The 19,332-nt window shown below is 43.8% G+C and overlaps 1 protein-coding gene across 5 annotated transcripts in view; it reads right to left on the bottom strand.

Moving 5' to 3' along the window:
• raraa (retinoic acid receptor, alpha a) overlaps positions 1–19,332 on the bottom strand; it is a 219,224-nt gene that overhangs the window by 49,436 nt on the left and 150,456 nt on the right. For 2 of the 5 annotated variants that reach the window (XM_041878235.2, XM_041878260.2), the window contains exon 1: positions 13,675–14,704. The exons of the other annotated variants lie outside the window; for them this stretch is intronic. In XM_041878235.2, coding sequence (XP_041734169.1) covers positions 13,675–13,852 — 178 coding nt within the window. In that variant the 5' untranslated portion in view covers positions 13,853–14,704. Of the gene's footprint in view, positions 1–13,674; positions 14,705–19,332 lie in introns of those variants that run through there. 5 annotated transcript variants of the gene reach the window in all.

Below are 19,332 nucleotides of genomic sequence, written 5' to 3'. Positions count from 1 at the left end.
GTAGCAGTCCTGCTGCTGGGTTGTTGCCCTCTACGGCCTCCTCCACGTCTCCTGATGTACTGGCCTGTCTCCTGGTAGCGCCTCCATGCTCTGGACACTACGCTGATAGACACAGCAAACCTTCTTGCCACAGCTCGCATTGATGTGCCATCCTGGATGAGCTGCACTACCTGAGCCACTTGTGTGGGTTGTAGACTCCGTCTCATGCTACCACTAGAGTGAAAGCACCGCCAGCATTCAAAAGTGACCAAAACATCAGCCAGGAAGCATAGGAACTGAGAAGTGGTCTGTGGTCACCAACTGCAAAACCACTCCTTTATTGGGGGTGTCTTGCTAATTGCCTATAATTTCCACCTGTTGTCTATTCCATTTGCACAACAGCATGTGAAATGTATTGTCAATCAGTGTTGCTTCCTAAGTGGACAGTTTGATTTCACAGAAGTGTGATTGACTTGGAGTTACATTGTGTTGTTTAAGTGTTCCCTTTATTTTTTTGAGCAGTGTAGATTTTGTTTAACAAATAATACTTTATCAAAATGATGTGTCAAAATTATTGGCACCCCTGTTTTCAATACTTGGTGCACCCTCCCTTTGCGAGGATAAAGGCATGTTTTATGAGATTGGAGAACACATTGGAAGGGATCTTAGACCATTACTCCATACAGAATCTTTCCAGATCCTTCAGTCTGCGCTTATGGACTGCCCTCTTCAATTCAAAGCACAGGTTGTCAATGGGGTTTAAGTCCGGAGACTGAGATGGCCATTGTACAATTTAGATTTTGTGGTCAAATAACCATTTCTTTGTGGATTTTGATGTGCAGACAAGTTTCAGCCTCCAAGCAGAGGCAAACAGGGTTTCTTAACAAGGGCCCCAAGAAGGGGGGGGGGGGGGGTTAAGATGGCACACACAATTTATCTATTTGATTTTGAATTTCAGGACCCCTTAAGGTATATATAAAAAAAAAGAATAACAGCTTCATATATGGAACAACAGATAGTTCATAGTTCAAAATCCAAAGGAAGTTTGTTCTGAAGTGTCTGTCCTATATCTGAGCGAGATAAGAGAGATCAGGAAACTATTAGGTATTTTTACATGCATTTAACCCCTTATTTTAGGCACTAAACTATCTCCATATACAGTAAATTCGGAAGGTGTTCAAGACCCTTTCCATTTTTCCACTTTGTTAGGTTTCAGCCTTATTTCAGCCCCCCCTCCCCTCATCAATCTACACACAATACCCCATAATGACAAAGCAAAAATAGTTTCCGATTTTTTGGGCAAATTTATACAAAATAAAAAAACTGAAATACATTTACATAAGTATTCAGACCCTTTGCTATGAGACTCAAAATTGAGCTCAGGTACATCCTGTTTCCATTGATCATTCTTGAGATGTTCCTACAACTTCAGTCCACCAACTTGAGTCCACCTGTTGTAAATTCAATTGATTGGACATGATTTGGAAAGGCACACACCAGTCTATACACAGTTGACAGTGCATGTCAGAGCAAAAGCCAAGCCATGAGGTCGAAGGAATTATCCGTAGAGCTCCGAGACAGGATTGTGTCGAGAAACAGATCTGGGGAAGGGTACCAAAAAATGTAGGCAGCATTGAAGGTCCCCAAGAACACAGTGGACTCCATCATTCTTAAATGGAAGAAGTTTGGAACCACCAAGACTCATCCTAGAGCTGGCCGCCCGGCCAAACTGAGCAATCGGGGGAGAAGGGCCTTGGTCAGGGAGGTGACCAGGAACCTGATGCTCACTCTGACAGAGCTCCAGAGTTCCTCTGTGGAGATGGGAGAACCTTCCAGAAGGACAACCATCTCTGCAGAACTCCACCAATCAGGCCTTTATGATAGTGGCCAGACGGAAGCCACTACTCAGTAAAAGGCACATGACAGCCTGCTTGGAGTTTGCCAAAAGGCACTTAAAGGACTCTCAGACCATGAGAAACAAGATTCTCTGGTCTGATGAAACCAAGACTGAACTCTTTGGCCTGAATGCCAAGCGTCACATCTGGAGGAAACCTGGCACCATCCCTACGGTGAAGCATGGTGGTGGCAGCATCATGCTGTGGGGATGTTTTTCAGCGGCAGGGACTGGGAGACTAGTCAGGATCGAGGGAAAGATGAACGGCGCAAAGTACAGAGAGATCCTTGATGAAAACCTGCTCCAGAGCGCTCAGGACCTCAGACTGGGGCGAAGGTTCACCTTCCAACAGGACAACGCCCCTAAGCACACAGCCAAGACAACGCAGGAGTGGCTTCGGGACAAGTCTCTGAATGTCCTTGAGTGGCCTAGCCAGAGCCCGGACTTGAACCCGATTGAACATCTCTGGAGAGACCTGAAAATAGCTGTGCAGCGACACTCCCCATCCAACCTGACAGAGCTTGAGAGAATCTGCAGAGAAGAATGGGAGAAACTACCCAAATACAGGTGTGCCAAGCTTGTAGCGTCATACCCAAGAAGACTCGAGGCTGTAATCGCTACCAAAGGTGTTTCAACAAAGTACTGAGTAAAGGGTCTGAATACTTATGTAAATATGATATTTCCGTTTATTATTTTTAATAAATGTGCAAAAATTTCTAAAAACCTGTTTTTGCTTTGTCATTATGGGGTATTGTGTGTAGATTGATGAGGGAAAAAAACAATTTAATCAATTTTAAAATAAGGCTGTAACGTAACAAAATGTGAAAAAGTCAAGGGGTCTGAATACTTTCCGAATGCACTGTATACTTCCATTCATTTTTTAAACTGGTACCCGGCTACCTTTAGACTAGTCTTGTGAGGCTTCTGGGCCGCTACAGCAAAACAAGACATGTACGTGTTCGTGAGAGACTCACCTTTCCAGAGGGGTCATATTAGTATGTAGCCCAAACTGTTTGGACGTTACAGACAGAAGTTGGCAGATCGGCTGTACCGACTTACGCTTGTGGGGGTCGTAGAGCAAAACGGAGAACACCATCGTGTTCGTGAGAGTCTCATCTTAGAGGGTTCATAATAGTTTGTAGGCCAAAATGTTTGGACGCTACAGATGTTTTCGTGACAAGACTAATTTCCGGGATGTCTCATGGTCTGACAAACACCGCTCTAGCTCTGCCACCTTTAACCGCACATGCGGAAGGGTGACATCAGCGGATGCTGTGGAATGAGACGCAGCCCATGCAAAAAAACAGATATCTCAACTTAAACTGACAGATTTCGATTTCAAAGAACCTGTTCGAATGAAGGTGGCGTCTAATTGTAGTTTTGTAGACCCCAAGTTACCACCAAGTTCTGTAATTTTCCAAATGTGGCCCTTGGACTTTTCTTTACCAAAATCTATTTCTCTGGGTAATTGTATTAGTATAAAATAATATAATTTTCCATTTTTTCTGAGCATACAATATACCTCAGTATTTGTATTATTTATTTTATACAGTCTTTTTTGCTCAACTTTATCAAGGGTGCAAATAATTGACTGTATATATATTCAAACTATATTCCTTACCTCAGTCTACCTCTGCACGTTTCAGCTGTGGATGTAAGGTGAGGAGAGTAGCTGAGGACAGCTAGGGGGTCTTTAAAGCTGGTCTTTTCCTAACTTTTCATCTCTGTGGCCCAGAGAGCTCCAGTCTCCTGCCTCCTGCTGCAGGCACCTAATTGGTCACCTATGCACCAACTACAGCGCAGCTGGACCAGGAAGTTTGTGGGGCCTAATCCCTGCATTACACCCAATCCAAAATTCACACGGGGGGGATTACTACTGAACTACTCTGCGCACAAGAGAGAATTTGGGCAACCATGCAGTCGGCACCCTAGGTGACAAGTGACGGCTGCATGGCTTCATGCTTTCACCCAGCCAGTGGATCTCGCTTCACGCAGCACACCGATGGTATGCCGGTATCATCCTCCGTTTTGGGGCAACATGGACGCGGTTTCCAAATTGTGGAGCAGTGTCGATGGAAACTGCCCTGTTTGGAGGGCTCCATGTGGGAAGGCTAGAATCAACCCTGCTGGGTCATTAAGACCGTGTGAGGCTTTGGCTCCATATGTCACAGGAGACAATGTGAGGTGGTGGGGCAGGCAGGTGAAAACAAACACTGGCAACAGTGTAACGCTGCTAAATAGGACAGGGATATAGGCCATTCTATACCAGACTACATTTTCCAACCGGCCTGTTTCACATCTAACTGGATCCAGGCCAAGTCTCCATCACTTGAAACTGAGAGCATTCAAATAATATGAGTCATCCTAGCAAAGCCTCAGCTCTCACTCTCTTCCTGCCTCGCTCTCTCCCTCTTTTCATCTCTCAACCCACTCAAAAATGACATTCAACCCTGCGACTGCGCCAGAGGGATGAGGGTTTCAAAATGGCAGCTCCCGCAGCCCCTTTTCTCCGAGTGAAACCTCGCCGCTCAGGGTGCTGATCGTACAGACATAGAAATTCAGCACTATTGTGCAACAGCCGCGACTGTGCAAAGGTTTCACACGCACGGTATGAGGGATCAGCACACCGTGTTGCGAGTGGCACGTGGAGGCAGCAGGGAGTCAGAGACACAGCGGGACTCCACTATACTCCAATGCAGAGCGAAACTAGTTTACGCTGTGTAGTGGCTCGGTCACTACAGTTCAAACAAGTGTCACCTTCCTTCTCCGTTTAGTCACATCCTCGGGTGGAGAGAAAGGAGAAAAGTAAACACCTGTAGTAAGATTGTTTCCCTAACTACTGATATGATCAGTGGTATGCTGTACAGTAGAGCACTCAGTTCTGGTCTTAAGTGTGTGCAAGCATTACTCACCGTGTGTGAGCAGCAAAGTAATATTTGTGGATGGATCTACTGTACAGTAAAGCCCAGACATCCTCCTTTCAGCACATTGTGTGACTATCATTGGGCAACACTTCGGTGATACGGGAACATTGGGAGATGGTGTTGTTATAGAGTGAGGTGTTTGTTTGCCTAAAACGGAACAGAGTGATGGCGAAATAAAAGTTGAAACAGAATAATATCAAAAGCTATTAACTTCCGTGAGATAAACTGACACATAAATGCCTTTTCGTTTTCTCTGCCCTCCTAAGAAAGCCTACTATAAAAAGCTTTCCTCAGGTAACTGAGAAATTCCCCCTGAAAAAACCCAACCAGACTCCCGACTGCGCAGATGGCACAAACGCTACTTTCCCTTTTCTCCCAGATCCGAGATAACAGCCAGTCGTTTAAATAAGATGGCTTCAATGAGGAACAGACCGTCACAGCCACTTCGATGTCTGTCTGAAATATCAAAAACATTGGTAGCTGTAGGCTCAAATCACCATGGTGTCGTTTCTCCGCTTTCACTGCACATTGTCTAATGTCTTCAGAGGAGAAATAGCCGTAGGTGGCTGTATTCATATCAAATAGCCAGTAAGTGGACTATGAAGCAGTGAGCTTTAGTCTAGATATTATGCTTCTTTAGGAGATGGGTTCTCTCTATCTAGCTAGCATTACTGCTAACCTACTGTGATATCTGCACATTTACTATCATGGGAAACACTAACTATGTCCTTAGTAAGACAGTAGGCCCCATTCTCTGATTCGCCTAAGGTGCAACGGTTAGAGACAAACACTATATCTAATGATGGGCATAGATCCTACTTTACACACTAACGCCATTCATAGTAAACAGGATAGGGATAGTGTCTGTCTCTCACCTCTCCCCAACCACACGTGTTCTGAGCTGTAGAGCTAGAGGACATTTCTCACTTCTCACAATGCGAGCCTCACTAATATCCTCAACACTAGACGGTGAACGATCCGTCTGTCGAGCCTCTCCTTCCCTCGCATGCCGTCATATCCTTCATAAGAGGTGGGGAGGTAAGAGACCGTCTCTTCTCTAGATTCTCCATCTTTTAAAAAGGTGTTGTTCATACTTTATTCCCACCACCACATCTCTGGATGGCGGTTAAAGGAGTTCCCAGGTGGGCCTTTAACCCTCAAATGTCAGACACAGTGGGTGAAAAGAGCCTAATGAATATCAAATGATACAGCGGAGTAAGTCAGTCGCTGGCCAGAGAAAGACTGACTTGTTCCAGACATGCAGGGTTTCTCTCCAGCTGGAGCCGGATTGAGTGGAGGGATCTTAAAATGTCCAATGCAGCCATTTTTAATCTCAATATCAAATCATTTCTGGGTAACAATTAAGTACCTTACGGTGATTGTTTTTAATTAGAATGGTCAAAAAGAAACAAATAGGTTCTTAGCAAATGGCAATTTCTCAAGCAAGAATATTGTTAGGACTGTCTGGGAGTGGTCTGAGTGGGGAGGGGGAAACAGGAAATTAGCGGCTGTTGGCAGAGAGGTTTGGAACTCTTTCTTATTGGTATATTAACTAAATTTACCTCATGGTGATGTCACCATTGAAGGCTAAAACGCCATCCAACCAAAACAGGCAGACATTTCAGGCGGTCTTTTCACTAAAAGGGCATTATCATAATCTACACAATTTCACAGTATTATTCAAACCTCAGTGTAGAAATATATATAAAACACAGGTGTTTTCACATTTATGACTGTCTGGGCCTTTAAGTTACTCCACCAGAAGCTGCTCATAAATCAGGGGACAGGATCGGCTCATCTTCCTCAGATGAGCTACCCAGCCCAGGAACACGGAGGGCCCTTACACACACAGACACAACGCTATTGTGACGGCAAAGCAAATAAGGACCCGGCTTCTGTAACCGCAATGAGATCATCTGGACCACAGAGACTCAATGTCTCGTTTCTTTTTGTGTTCAGGCACGGGTCGGCCCGCTATGTTATTAAAACTACGTCCTGGTGCAGAAAACGAGACGGATACACTTTCATGACAAGAAATAAAGCAGATTGTGGTTATATGATATGACCTCCAATTTCTCTAAAAATGGATGTAATAGCAGTATACTAACTCTATAATGTAAACGTATTATAAGCTCCTCGAGTGGCCACACTATGCTATTTTCTCTCACAGAAGCAGGAATCCTGCCAGTATTTTTAGCTTGCTAACCTCTGGCCCATTTTCTGGGCCCTTCGCTGCGTTTGGTACGGATGTCCCACTCTCTAAATAGGAGGGCATTCCATTGTGTGGAGACAGACAACCTGAGACGTACACAGTTGGCTGGCCCTCCGTGTGATGATGTAGCAACACGCTGACTCTCCAGAGGAGGACCAGAGGGCATGGGGATGGGCAGACGGCCATCTTGTTTGGGTCAGAGGGAGAGAGTTTGTGGGGGGGGCTTTCACCCTGTGAGAATTATGCACAAGTTTCTGATGAAATAAGGCGACTTTCCCTGTAATAACCCCATATACAGAGAGCAAATGAACAGGAAACGATTGTAGAATAAGAAAGAAATGAGGACAGCCGACCTTAAAAGATGAATAATACCACGGACTGCCAGGCTCTAGCTTACCACCTCGGCAGCATGCTAAAGAATGCAACCAAAAGAAGGGAAAAAAATGGGAATGAGAATGCATGGTAGATGAAGTCTGGGTTGATAAATGTCCTTGGTTCGATACCTCAATGAATTTATGCATGTTCTATTATGAGTGAGTGTGGATGAGACACGAAGATGGTGGAGGAGAGAGTTATTGAGAGAGAGAGAGAGAGCTCTTCTCAATGTGCTATATAGCCAGCCAAGCAGCGCGCAAACCATCTGTAGAGATAAGTAAAGAAGTGATTACAAAAGGCCGGCCCAATTTCTGACAGTCTGACGCTTGACTGCCTCCATATACCCCGAATTGATTTAAATGAAGAGGCTATGAATATTTTAGAGTGGAACCCCTTTAACCTAAGCCATTTCGATCTCCTCCTGTTCTCTCTGTGTGTGTGTGTGTGTGTGTGTGTGTGTGTGTGTGTGTGGGACAAGAGGGAGAATGTAATTATTGATAGTGAGATTACGGCCTGTTGTCACTATGTCTGCAATTACTTGTCTACTTTAAGCTCTGGTGAATCAATGACACTGGCTGAATCCTTTCTGTCCACTTTGCTTTGTTCATGAAAGTGGGCTTTACAGAGTAAACCCACCCTTGTTAGGGGATTTAACGTCAAACCCAGCTCACGTACAGTCCTCTGACCAATGCCCCCGACTAATTCTCTCTGCAAACAAGCCAAGGCCTGTTGGTGGATCCAAGCGTGAGTGCAAACACCATCTCCGCACAAATATGCTGAATTTCCCTCATGCTCGACCTCTAAAGGTTTTTGCAATGGGCCGCTCACAGCTAATAAAACCGTTGAAGTCAGCGCTGTTGTTTGTGTGTACATGAAGCAAATACTCAAGGTGACGATCCACACCCGTTTGGCGCATCTTTAAAAAACATGAACGCGTGAGCGCGCCGCGTGACCAGGTTGCCCCTGGTAACCTTGGGCTGGCGAACGCCCAGTTCCGAGAGGCGTCTGTATTTGGTAAATTATGCATCGCATTAAAGCGATGACTGCTTTGAAGGTTGACGGCAGGGTGCCATTTGGGGAGGCGAGTGATGGCAGGTTGTGAAATGCTGCCCCGCGGCCTTTCCCAGGCACGGCACTGAACTCCTTTCACCCTGCGCCATTACAAACATACCTTGATGACAAAGCAGGTCGTTCTGTGGGACACAGCACTCTCTGCTTTCAGCCATCCGGCTGGGCCACTAAATCACTGTGTCTGTGGGGCTGACAGGATCAGGCAGACGCATGTGAGACTGTGTGTCTGCTGCTCACCCTGTTAAAACAGGGGACCTTGCCCAACACAAGCATGTCCATCCATCTAGCCTGTCCCATCAAGTTCACATCAACATAGCCTCAAGGGAAAAATCCTCTGTCCATAAAAGCACTAAAAGGTCCTCGAGAAGTATGGACATGAAAGAGAATGCAGAAACTATATAGGGACATGGCATTGACACAAAGGGCAAATGCGATAGTTCAAAATGGTAGGGTAGAACAAGTCCTGCAGTGTTCTATTGAACGAACAAACACCTAAACTCAAGTGCATGACCAGTGATTTTCTGTTTTGTTGTCCGAAATTAGACACCCCTTAATAAAGATGAGCAATTGGGAAGTTATTATTTTATACTAATACAATTGCTCAGATAAAGAGGATGTGCTTAACAAGTAATACATTTTTCTCTCAAAAAGGTATGGGTCAAAATGATTGACACCCCTAAAGATTCTTCTAAATAAAGTAGTCAAAAGTGTAGTATTTGGTCCCATATTCCTAGCACACAACGACTACATCAAGCTTGTGACTCTACAAACTTGTTGGATGTATTTGTAGTTAGTTTTGGTTGCATTTCAGATTATTTATTTTGTGCCCAATGGTAAATAATGTATTGTGTAATTTTGGAGTCAATTTTATTGTAAATAAGAATATAATATGTTTCTGAACACTTCTACATTAATGTGGATGCTACCATGATTACGGATAATCCTGAATTCAAATCGGGAATAAGGATGAGTGAGAAAGTTACAGAGGGTCAAAGATCCTACCCTTAAGTAATGATAACCTCTCACCATTACCAATAACAGGGGAGGTTAGCATGTCTTGGGGGTATGATCTTTGCCACATTAATGTAGAAGTTTTTAGAAATATATTATATTCTTATTTATAATACAATTGACTCTAAAATGTTGCTATATATTATTTACCATTCATTTCTATTGGGCACAAAATAATCTGAAACACAACCAAAACGAACTGCAAATGCATCCAACAAGTTTCTAGAGTCACAAGCTTGATCAATCAAATTCAATCAACATTTTTTTTTAAAGCCCTTTTTACATCAGCAGATGTCACAAAGTGCTATACAGAAACCCAGCCTAAAACCCCAAACAGCAAGCAATGCAGATGTAGAAGCACAGTGGCTAGGAAAAACTCCCTAGAAAGGCAGGAACCTAGGAAGAAACCTAGAGAGGAACCAGGCTCTGAGGGGGTGGCCAGTCCTCTTCTTGCTGTGCCGCGTGGAGATTATAAGAGTACATGGCCATTTAAGGCCAGATTGTTCTTCAAGATGTTCAAACGTTCATAGATGACCAGCAGGGTCAAATAATAATCACAGTGGTGTAGTCATTGCGTGCTAGGAATATGGGACCAAATACTAAACTTGACTACTTTATTTATAAGAATCTTTAGCAGTGTGAATTTTGACCCCCTACCTTTTAGAGAAAAAAATAATATTACTTGTAAACAAAATCTCTTTCTCCAAGCAGTTGTATTCGTATTAAAGAAAATCATTTCCCAAAGAAATTCAGCATACAATATACCTCAGGATCTGAATTATTTATTTTTAACTGTCATTATTGCTCATCTTTATCAAGGGTGTCAATTTCAGACCCCACTGTAGATCATTGGATTCACAATGTGAATCCATACTAGAACAAGCCTGGTAGGACGACCATTTTCCCCCAGTTGTTATGCTCAGCATCTCTACATTGCATTGTCACAAACCACCAGCTTTTGGCCATGTCAATTTGTGGTTTAGTGGAACTGACGTTTTTTTATGCTAAGTTGCTTATGGATGGTTTCAAGTCCCTGGTGCACGCTGCCAGATGCAATTTGTACGTCAGGGGCAAAAACAATATCCGTAGCTCATTCGCAAAGCCAACACTGCAATGGTTTGGCAAGCGCTGGGTCCAAACACATCAGCCACAGTTTCCATGTACTGTAAAAACAGCACAAACAATTCCCAGGCGGTCTCACTACGCCGTCTGACGCGTCAAGACTTCAACCCTTGGAGAAACCGCATGGGTTTACACTTCACCAGCAAACTGGAACTCTTCCCCTCAAACTCTTGCCCCCCCCCCTCACTCGCCCTGCCCAAAATTGCTCCTGCTGTTGGAAAAGAATAAAAATACCATCTGTTTTTTCTTCTTTACCCCCCCCACCCCCCACCGAAAGGACTTCCGCACTTAAATACCACATGATTCAGATTAGGCGAGCAGTTAACTCCCTCCAATACAGGTGATTAGAGCCAATAGGCCACTATTTGCCAGCTCTGCCTTGAGAAAAAGTCAAAGCTCGGCTCCTTGGGCTACTGTTGGCGCACACCCTACAGGCCATACGACAGCCTGGGAAAAAGCAATAGGCCTGAGAGAGGGAGTCTCACTGTGACTAGGGCCCACCTTGTGTCCCCCCCCACCAACCCCCCTCCCCGTGCAGTGTGTGTGACAGTCATGTGAAAAAAGCCATGCACATTCCTTCATGCATGAGCCTGTAATTGCTGTAAGCAGCCCTCTGAAAGGAATGGAATCAAGTGCATTTAATCTGCTTGGACCCTTCGCTGAGACTGGGAATTGTTCTTCAGCACAATAACAGTCAGATTACTACTGGTGTTACTGTTGCTGTTCCTTATGATGAACACGACTCACTGACATGGCTGGATAGAGATAACACAGTTCGCTTGGAGCAGAAATGAAATATTCTGTAAATATATAATACCGTGAGTAGTAGTAGCTGATAATGTTGAGTCTTAGACAACACACACTGCACCGAATGTTGATCTGCCGTTCGTTCAGAGCGATACGTTTTAGGGACTACCCGCTGGTGGACGTCTGCCTTCCGACATTTTCACGCACTAGGTTTGCAAATTACAGCCAGCACTCTGTTCAGAGATGCTAAGTACTCTCTGCCGGCAAACGCTACCAGTTGGTCTGAGCCCTTAAGAGGCACTTTGAGCCCAGTTTCACTCCAGTGGAGATGTCACTGAATGTACTCAAGAGTTGAGAGAACGTCTGAAGGGTCATCTGATGAATAGCCTAATTGCTGTAGATCCATGCAGAAGAGGCATGCCAAGGAAAATACATTATATTGCTATGAGGCCTGCCCTCTAAAATGAACCACACCGCTAAGGGAAAAGTGTATAATCTATTTAATAAACCATGTGCAGTGGATAACACAGCATAGGACTCCCTGCTAGTTCCTTTTAAAAGAACGGGATAAAAACAGGCCAATAAAAAGAGGAGATAGGCGCACCAGACGTTGTTTGACTATCCCAGCCCTCTTTGGTTTAGCACAACAATGTGAACCAGAGCTTGGGATCAGAGGTCTTTTCCTGGTCCCCCCCTCTGCTAGCCTCTCGCATATTAGCTCACATGGTTTGAATCAATGCCGCCACTAGAGCCGTTCACTGGGCCAATACGATAATAGCGTTCGGGTTGGAGTCCGCAACTCAGTGAGGGCTGGTGCTGTCTGTGTTGTGTTCAGAGGAGCTGTATTGATTTAACCCTAGTAGAGATGTGACCTCCTAAACAAAACCAGCAGCATGTGAGCAGTTTCTGTCTGTGATTGGTGTTGTTGTCGATGTGTTTCTCAATGTCCAGTCCCCATCTCTGTCCAAACCTCATGACTTAAGTAAACACAGAATCAGGTCAGGCAGGACAGATATTCATATACAAACCCTGGGGCCTGGGCACATATTTCAATATCCTGATGAGAAACACACACTTTTTCATCTACTTCTCTTGTACATTTATATAGCCCAGATTTAATGAGGAAATGATCCCTTCTCAGGATATGAGAGTGCCTGGCTGTTATGGTCATTCAGCTGTAATCAACAAGCAGACCACTTCTACCATAAAGTCACACTGTGCTTTGTGACTGAGTGGCACAGCGGGTTACCCCTGTGGAGGTACAGAATGAAATGACCCTTTAAATGATACTTTGTTGCCACAATAAAATGATCTCAATTGCTACAGATGCACTCTATAGCCAATTCTGCAAGTGCAGCAGGGGTGACTATTTCCCTCCACGTGTAAACTACTGTGTTTCAAGAGGAAATAATAACTTCCATCTGATAACATTTTTAAATGGACTTGGACTCAAATCATGAAAAATGCTAGATGTTCAGCAATATATCACTATCCTTGTGCCCCCATTTAACATATGGGCCTACTCCATAGACATGAGTGTCAGAGCAGAGTCTGACACAAACAACTAAAGTTCTTCCAAATGTCGTTGCAAAAGTGCAAACTCCACAAAAGCAACATGGTAGTTTTTCTGTTTTTTTGTTTGTTTTGTTTTTACCGTGCATGGAGATATTAATACAGTATCAATAACTATATAATGATTACAGATCTGCATAATTATGCCGCATAATTATCGGTAAATTCTATGCTTTCAAATTAATCTTTATTATTATTTTACACTCCTCATTTGAAAAGCATTTAATCATTTTGAACGAGGAGTATATCAAGGCTACATATCTACAGCAATGGCTCTAGAATAGATTATTGCAGCAGCGAAGGTTAATGATAGCAAAGTTTGATCTGATTACATTTGGCATGCCTGGATAAAACCTCGTGGTTATTAATCAAAATACAATAGCTTGGAGAACATTGCCTGTATCATAGGCTATTGTAGGCTATTATGCGACTGACAGAGATCATTTTAGATGATTTCAAATCATATTTAAACGTGGGTTATATAAGACTGGGATAACAAAAATACGTCAACTATAAGGCAGTGTTATGAGGTAAATAGTACAGTAAAGACCGTGTAATAGGCTACATGGGATATAAATGTGTTTATTAAATTCGTTCTAATCAAGTTAATAGGCATAATATATGTATGCAATAATTCCCTACACTTCATAAAACAAATATCATGAACAGTTATAGAAAAACAGTGGCATAGTTTTGCGCAAAGGGCTTTGCCTTAACTTCGCCAATTAGTGAAATGAAGTTAACGAGGCAGTGAAAATGCCACCTACAGTGATTTGAGCCGTTCCAGTGTTGGTTTCTGATGGACGAGCTGTAGGGATGGGGCACTCCAGGCACAAGTCCTTTCTCCGGGATCAAACATCCTCTGCTCTGGTTGTAGTAATCCATCATTAAAAACGGGTTCGGGCTGGGATTCAGTCCCACGACGTCCACACTCTCATACATCATATGTAGAGAGAAAGCGTGAGGATTATTGTCCGATGAGAGAAATAATGTCTGCTGCGCTCAACGATTTGGGCACAAGAAAATAGGAGCAGCAGCCTTGTGGTTTTCAGTTTGCTACCAGCAGAGGTAGTAGAAATGGTGCAAAATGGTCAAAACGGCAATACATTCAAAAGAAAGGGAATAAATCCGTTCATAGACACAACACTTGAGGTTTCGGATCCACTAGTTGGTAGAGTCAATCCGATACACACCTATAATAATTGTATGGAATATTCACCTACACTCAATTTGAACACATCGTTCAAAAGAATGGTCAACATGATGTCAAATGTGAGGTTTGGAATGCGCCGAATGATTTGTTTGATCGAAAAAGCCGACAGGAATAACTTCAGCCCGACAGATCAGTTCAATGGCCTTGCTCAAATAATAAACTAGATCCAAACCAATATAGGCTACCCTACAAATTCCAAGAATACCTGAAATCACGCAAAGGGGTCCCAGACAATTTCAATAACACTGCAACCACATCAGAACACACAAAAGAGAGCAGTTGCAGATCAATCAGAATGGAATTCCGTATTTAGTTCCAACTCGTCCTCCGGGATAAGGAAGATTGTCCCGTTTGAGCTCTTGCCTTGAAGGGCAGACTATCAGCCTGCTGTCTGTCTGCCTATCCACTTATGTTGTCCACCGCGCAACACCACCAATGCACGACGACTTGATTTGTTAGATATCTTGCCCTTATTGTTTTTCAATGTACAGTTTCGCAAAACACAATCGGTTCTTCTTGTTTGTATTTCGAGAGGAGCCGAATTCGTTCCCACACAAATTGTGTGGCTATCATGTCCTGCAGAATGTGACAAGGCACAGCAGCTGGGCTTTGGCTCCACCTACAATCGCTTATTTTTCCTCACTCCCTTTTCATTGGTGGCTCCTCCCATATTTAACCCTTCACACCACTCAAACAGAGCGGGACATGTAAGCGAGAACACAAGGACGCTGGCTCCTCGCCTCGCTTTATAATGTATAAGTGAGTGGGACTTTAAAAAGTAACGTATTGAAAGAGTTAAGTTACGTAAACTCCCAAATGAACCTCGAATGTCTTTTCAGATAGTTTATGAACATAATTGAGTTTTCCATGAGCCTGTAGGCTACCTCTTTTCCTAGAAATGTGGGCTCCTCCTTCCAACTAATTTGACCCCTTTCCCCATGCTCTCATCGTTGACTACCCTCCGATTTTTTCTCCCTCATTCCCTGTCTCGCTAATTTGCCTAATACTATGTGGCTGAACTTTTCTTGAACCCACGGAAGCAAGTAGCCTCACCCCCAAATGACCCACACAATGACTCGGATTCGCCTCTGCGTTTCTTATCTGACATCATTCAATGTTTCCCACCTTGTACACCTGCTATTACACAATCAACTTTCCTCAAATACTGCTCTCACTGAACCAGCGCAAATAGCGTCCGAGCAGAAACCAGAAGTCAACCAGGCACTGTAACCAAGAGTGTTGAAGCGCGTAAAAATGGTGTGTCCTCGGTTGCAACACTCACTACCAAGTTCTAAACTGCCTCTGGAAGCAATGTCAGCACATTAACTGTTCTTCGAAAGCTTCATGAAATGTGTTTCCATAGCCGAGCAGCCTCACACAAGCCTAAGATCACCATGCACAATGCCAAGCGTCGGCTGGAGTGGTGTAAAGCTTGCCGCCATTGGACTCTGGAGCAGTGGAAATGGGTTCTCTGGAGTGATGAATCATGCTTCACCATCTGGGAGTCTGACGGACAAATCTGGGTTTGGTGGATGCCAGGAGAACACCTGCCCGAATGCATAGTGCCAACTGTAAAGTTTGGTGGAGGAATAATAATGGTCTGGGGCTGTTTTTCATGGTTCAGGCTAGGCCCCTTAGTTCCAGTGAAGGGAAATCTTAACGCTACAGCATACAATGCCATTCTAGATGATTCTGTGCTTCCAACTTTGTGGCAACAGGTTGGGGAAGGCCCTTTCCTGTTTCAGCATGACAATGCCCCTGTGCACAAAGCGAGATCTATACAGAAATGGTTTGTTGAGATCGGTGTGAAGAAATTGACTGGCCTGCACAGAGCCCTGACCTCAACCCCATCAAACACTTTTGGGATGAATTGGAAAGCCAACTGCGAGCCAGGCTTAATCACCCAACATCAGTGCCCGACCTCACTAATGCTCGCAGCAATGTTCCAACATCTAGTGGAAAGCCTTCCCAGAAGAGTAGAGGCTGTTATAGCATCAAAGGGGGGTCCAAATCCATATTAATGCCCATGATTTTGGAATGAGATGTTGGACGAGCAGGTGTCCACATACGTTTGTGTAGTGTATATAAAAGTTGTTTTCAAGTGTTCTAAAATAGTTAGAATGAAGCAACTTGCTACATCAAGTTGGTGAGGTTGCAACATTGTTGCCACATCCTACTGAATATAACCATGCAACATTCTTACAGAAGCATGCAAAAATGTTGTAAAAAAAGAAATACACAACACTAGTTTTTATTCCATTGTAATAACCATTACAACACCAATCAAATAGCATGTTGAAACAAGACTATCCATTGACATCCAAACAATAGATGATACAAACTCTATAACGCCAAAACTATGATGACCAATTGATTAATACATGATGTTTCAGGCCTGAAACCTCTGCATATCACGGTACTGGCAGGGTTTAGCCAGTGCCTCATCCTCCATCAGGGGCTCATTATTGGTACATCCCAGCCTCTGGTCCACACCTGAACCAAAGGGCCATGACTAGGCCTGACTGAAAAGGTGTTAGAGGAATTATTGGCATTGTCCACAGCAGGGTTGGCCTGCTCCACCTTTGACTGTGACACTTATTTAATGCAGGGACCAGACTGTTTACTTTGACTGATAACTCAGCAGAGAGCCAGCTCTGGGCTCTGGGCAGATACCACAGGAGAAATTCCTTCACAGGATTAGCCACAATGAGTAATGGTGTCAGAAAATGCTAATTTTCTTTGCCTGTTTTTCTTCTCAGCTTGGGCAGTATTTATTTGACCTCTATGTTGTGATGGCACAGCCAGAGCGGGAGATAATGGATTGTTGATCATTGTTTATAATGGAGAGGAGGCATGGGAAAGCTTGAGAGACCAACCTCCTTTTCAGGCCTTCAAAGACAAAAGTCACATTGCAGGGACTTGAAAAGAAGCAGACGTCAATGCCAAATAGTGACTTGTAGAATTCCTTAAAAACATGACTAATCATTCTGAATATATGCAGGCGCCAGGAGTCCACTCACCAACCAATAATTTACAAAATGGGACAAACAACAAATTGAGACTCTGCATGCAGAATTCTGCAAAAATATCCTCTGTGTACAACGAAAAACACCAAATAATGCATGCAGAGCAGAATTAGGCCGATACCCGCTAATTATCAAAATCCAGAAAAGAGCCGTTAAATTCTATAACCACTTAAAAGGAAGCGATTCCCAAACCTTCCATAACAAAGCCATCACCTACAGAGAGATGAACTTGGAGAAGAGTCCCCCTAAGCAAGCTGGTCCTGGGGCTCTGTTCACAAACACAAACAGACCCCACAGAGCCCCAGGACAACAACAACAACACAATTAGACCCAACCAAATCATGAGAAAACAAAAAGAGAATTACTTGACACATTGGGAAAGAATTAACAAAAAAACAGAACAAGCAAGAATGCTATTTGGCCCTAAACAGAGAGTACACATTGGCAGAATACCTAACCACTGTGACTGTCCCAAACCTAAGGAAAGCTTTGACTATGTACAGCAAAGCCTTGCTAATGAAAAAGGCAGCCGTAGGCAGACCTGGCTCTCAAGAGAAGACAGGCTATGTGCACACTGCCCACAAAATGAGGTGGAAACTGAGCTGCACTTCCTTTTATTTATTTTAATTTTACCTTTATTTAACTAGGCATGTCAGTTAAGAACAAATTCTTATTTACAATGACGGCCTACACCAGCCAAACCCGGACAACGCTGGGCCAATTGTGCGCCGCCCTATGGGACTCCCAATCACGGCCGGTTGTGATACAGCCTGGAATCGAACCAGGGGGTCTGTAGTGACGCCTCAAGCACTGAGATGCAGTGCCTTAGACCACTGCGCCACTCGGGAGCCCAAACTAACCTCCTGCCAAATGTATGACCATATTAGAGAAACATATTTCCCTCAGATTACACAGATCCACAAAGAATTCGAAAACAAATCCAATTTTGATAAACTCCCTTATCTACTGGGTGAAATACCAGTGTGCCATCACAGCAGCAAGATGTGTGACCCGTTGCCACAAGAAAAGGGCAACCAGTGAAGAACAAACACCATTGTAAATACAACCCATATTTATGTTTATTTATTTTCCCATTCGTACTTTAACTATTTGCACATTGTTACAACACTGTATATATACATAATATGACATTTGAAATGTCTTTATTCTTTTGGAACTTCTGAGTGTAATGTTTACTGTTAATATTTATTGTTTATTTCACTTGTTTCTTATCTATTTCACTTGCTTTGGCAATGTTAACATATGTTTCCCATGCCAATAAAGCCCTTCAATTGAATTGAATTGAGAGAGAGATAGGAGGGGAAGAGAGAGAGAGGGAGATAGAGGAGAGTAAAAGAGAGTGGGGAATAGAGAAAGAAAAACAGAGAGAGAGAAGAGGGAATGTACTTTGTCCCTTTCGGCATAGGGGTATTACATCAGCGTTAGCTGGGAGAATGAGGTTGCTGGCATACTGCCATGACAAAAATGTCCCTCAGCACCCCCCCACCTGAGTGAGTCTGACCACAAGTCAGAGACCACTATGATGACACACCAAATGCGTTTGATGGATCCTTTTGGTCTTCTGCTAATGCCTCTTAAGAGGAATGTAATCCAAAAGTAACTGAAAGTAATCAGATTACGTTAAGAGTTTGGTAACCCAAAAGTTACGTAACTGATCACAAATTTGGACAGGTAGCTAACTAGTAACCGTAACAGATGACATTTAGAAAGTAACCTACCCAACCCTGGTGGCTTGTTTTGACATTAAGAGGTGAGAGAGTAGGGACTGTCACACGCAACACTGAGCCAAAGGAGCCAAGCTCGGCCAGTTAAGTGAATGTGGTCAGTGGCTTCTGGCACAATATAGCAGCCGTGTGTGAAGGCAAAGCCTAGGAGGAGGAGGAGCTGGTGCCAGCTAACAAACCCGTTCAAATATGCCGGAGACAGAGAGAGCGGCTTCAAAAGCTCCACACTCCTGAGAATCCGGAAAGCTACTCAGGCTTCAGAGAGATTGGACCAGAGTGTGTGTACTACTCTGCTGCACGGCTCAGGCTTCAAAGGATGGTTATTTAAAGGGGTAGTTTGGGATTTTGGCAATGACACCCTTTATCTACTTCCTCAGAGTCAGATGGAAGGAAGTTGCTAACTAGCGTTAGCGCAATGCGTGGAAGTCTATGGGAACAGCT

The sequence above is a fragment of the Coregonus clupeaformis genome, chromosome 1, assembly GCF_020615455.1.
Source record: "Coregonus clupeaformis isolate EN_2021a chromosome 1, ASM2061545v1, whole genome shotgun sequence".
NCBI lineage: Eukaryota > Metazoa > Chordata > Actinopteri > Salmoniformes > Salmonidae > Coregonus > Coregonus clupeaformis.
The sequence above is the reverse complement of the archived record's forward strand: the minus strand, read 5'-3'. Positions and strand labels throughout refer to the sequence as shown.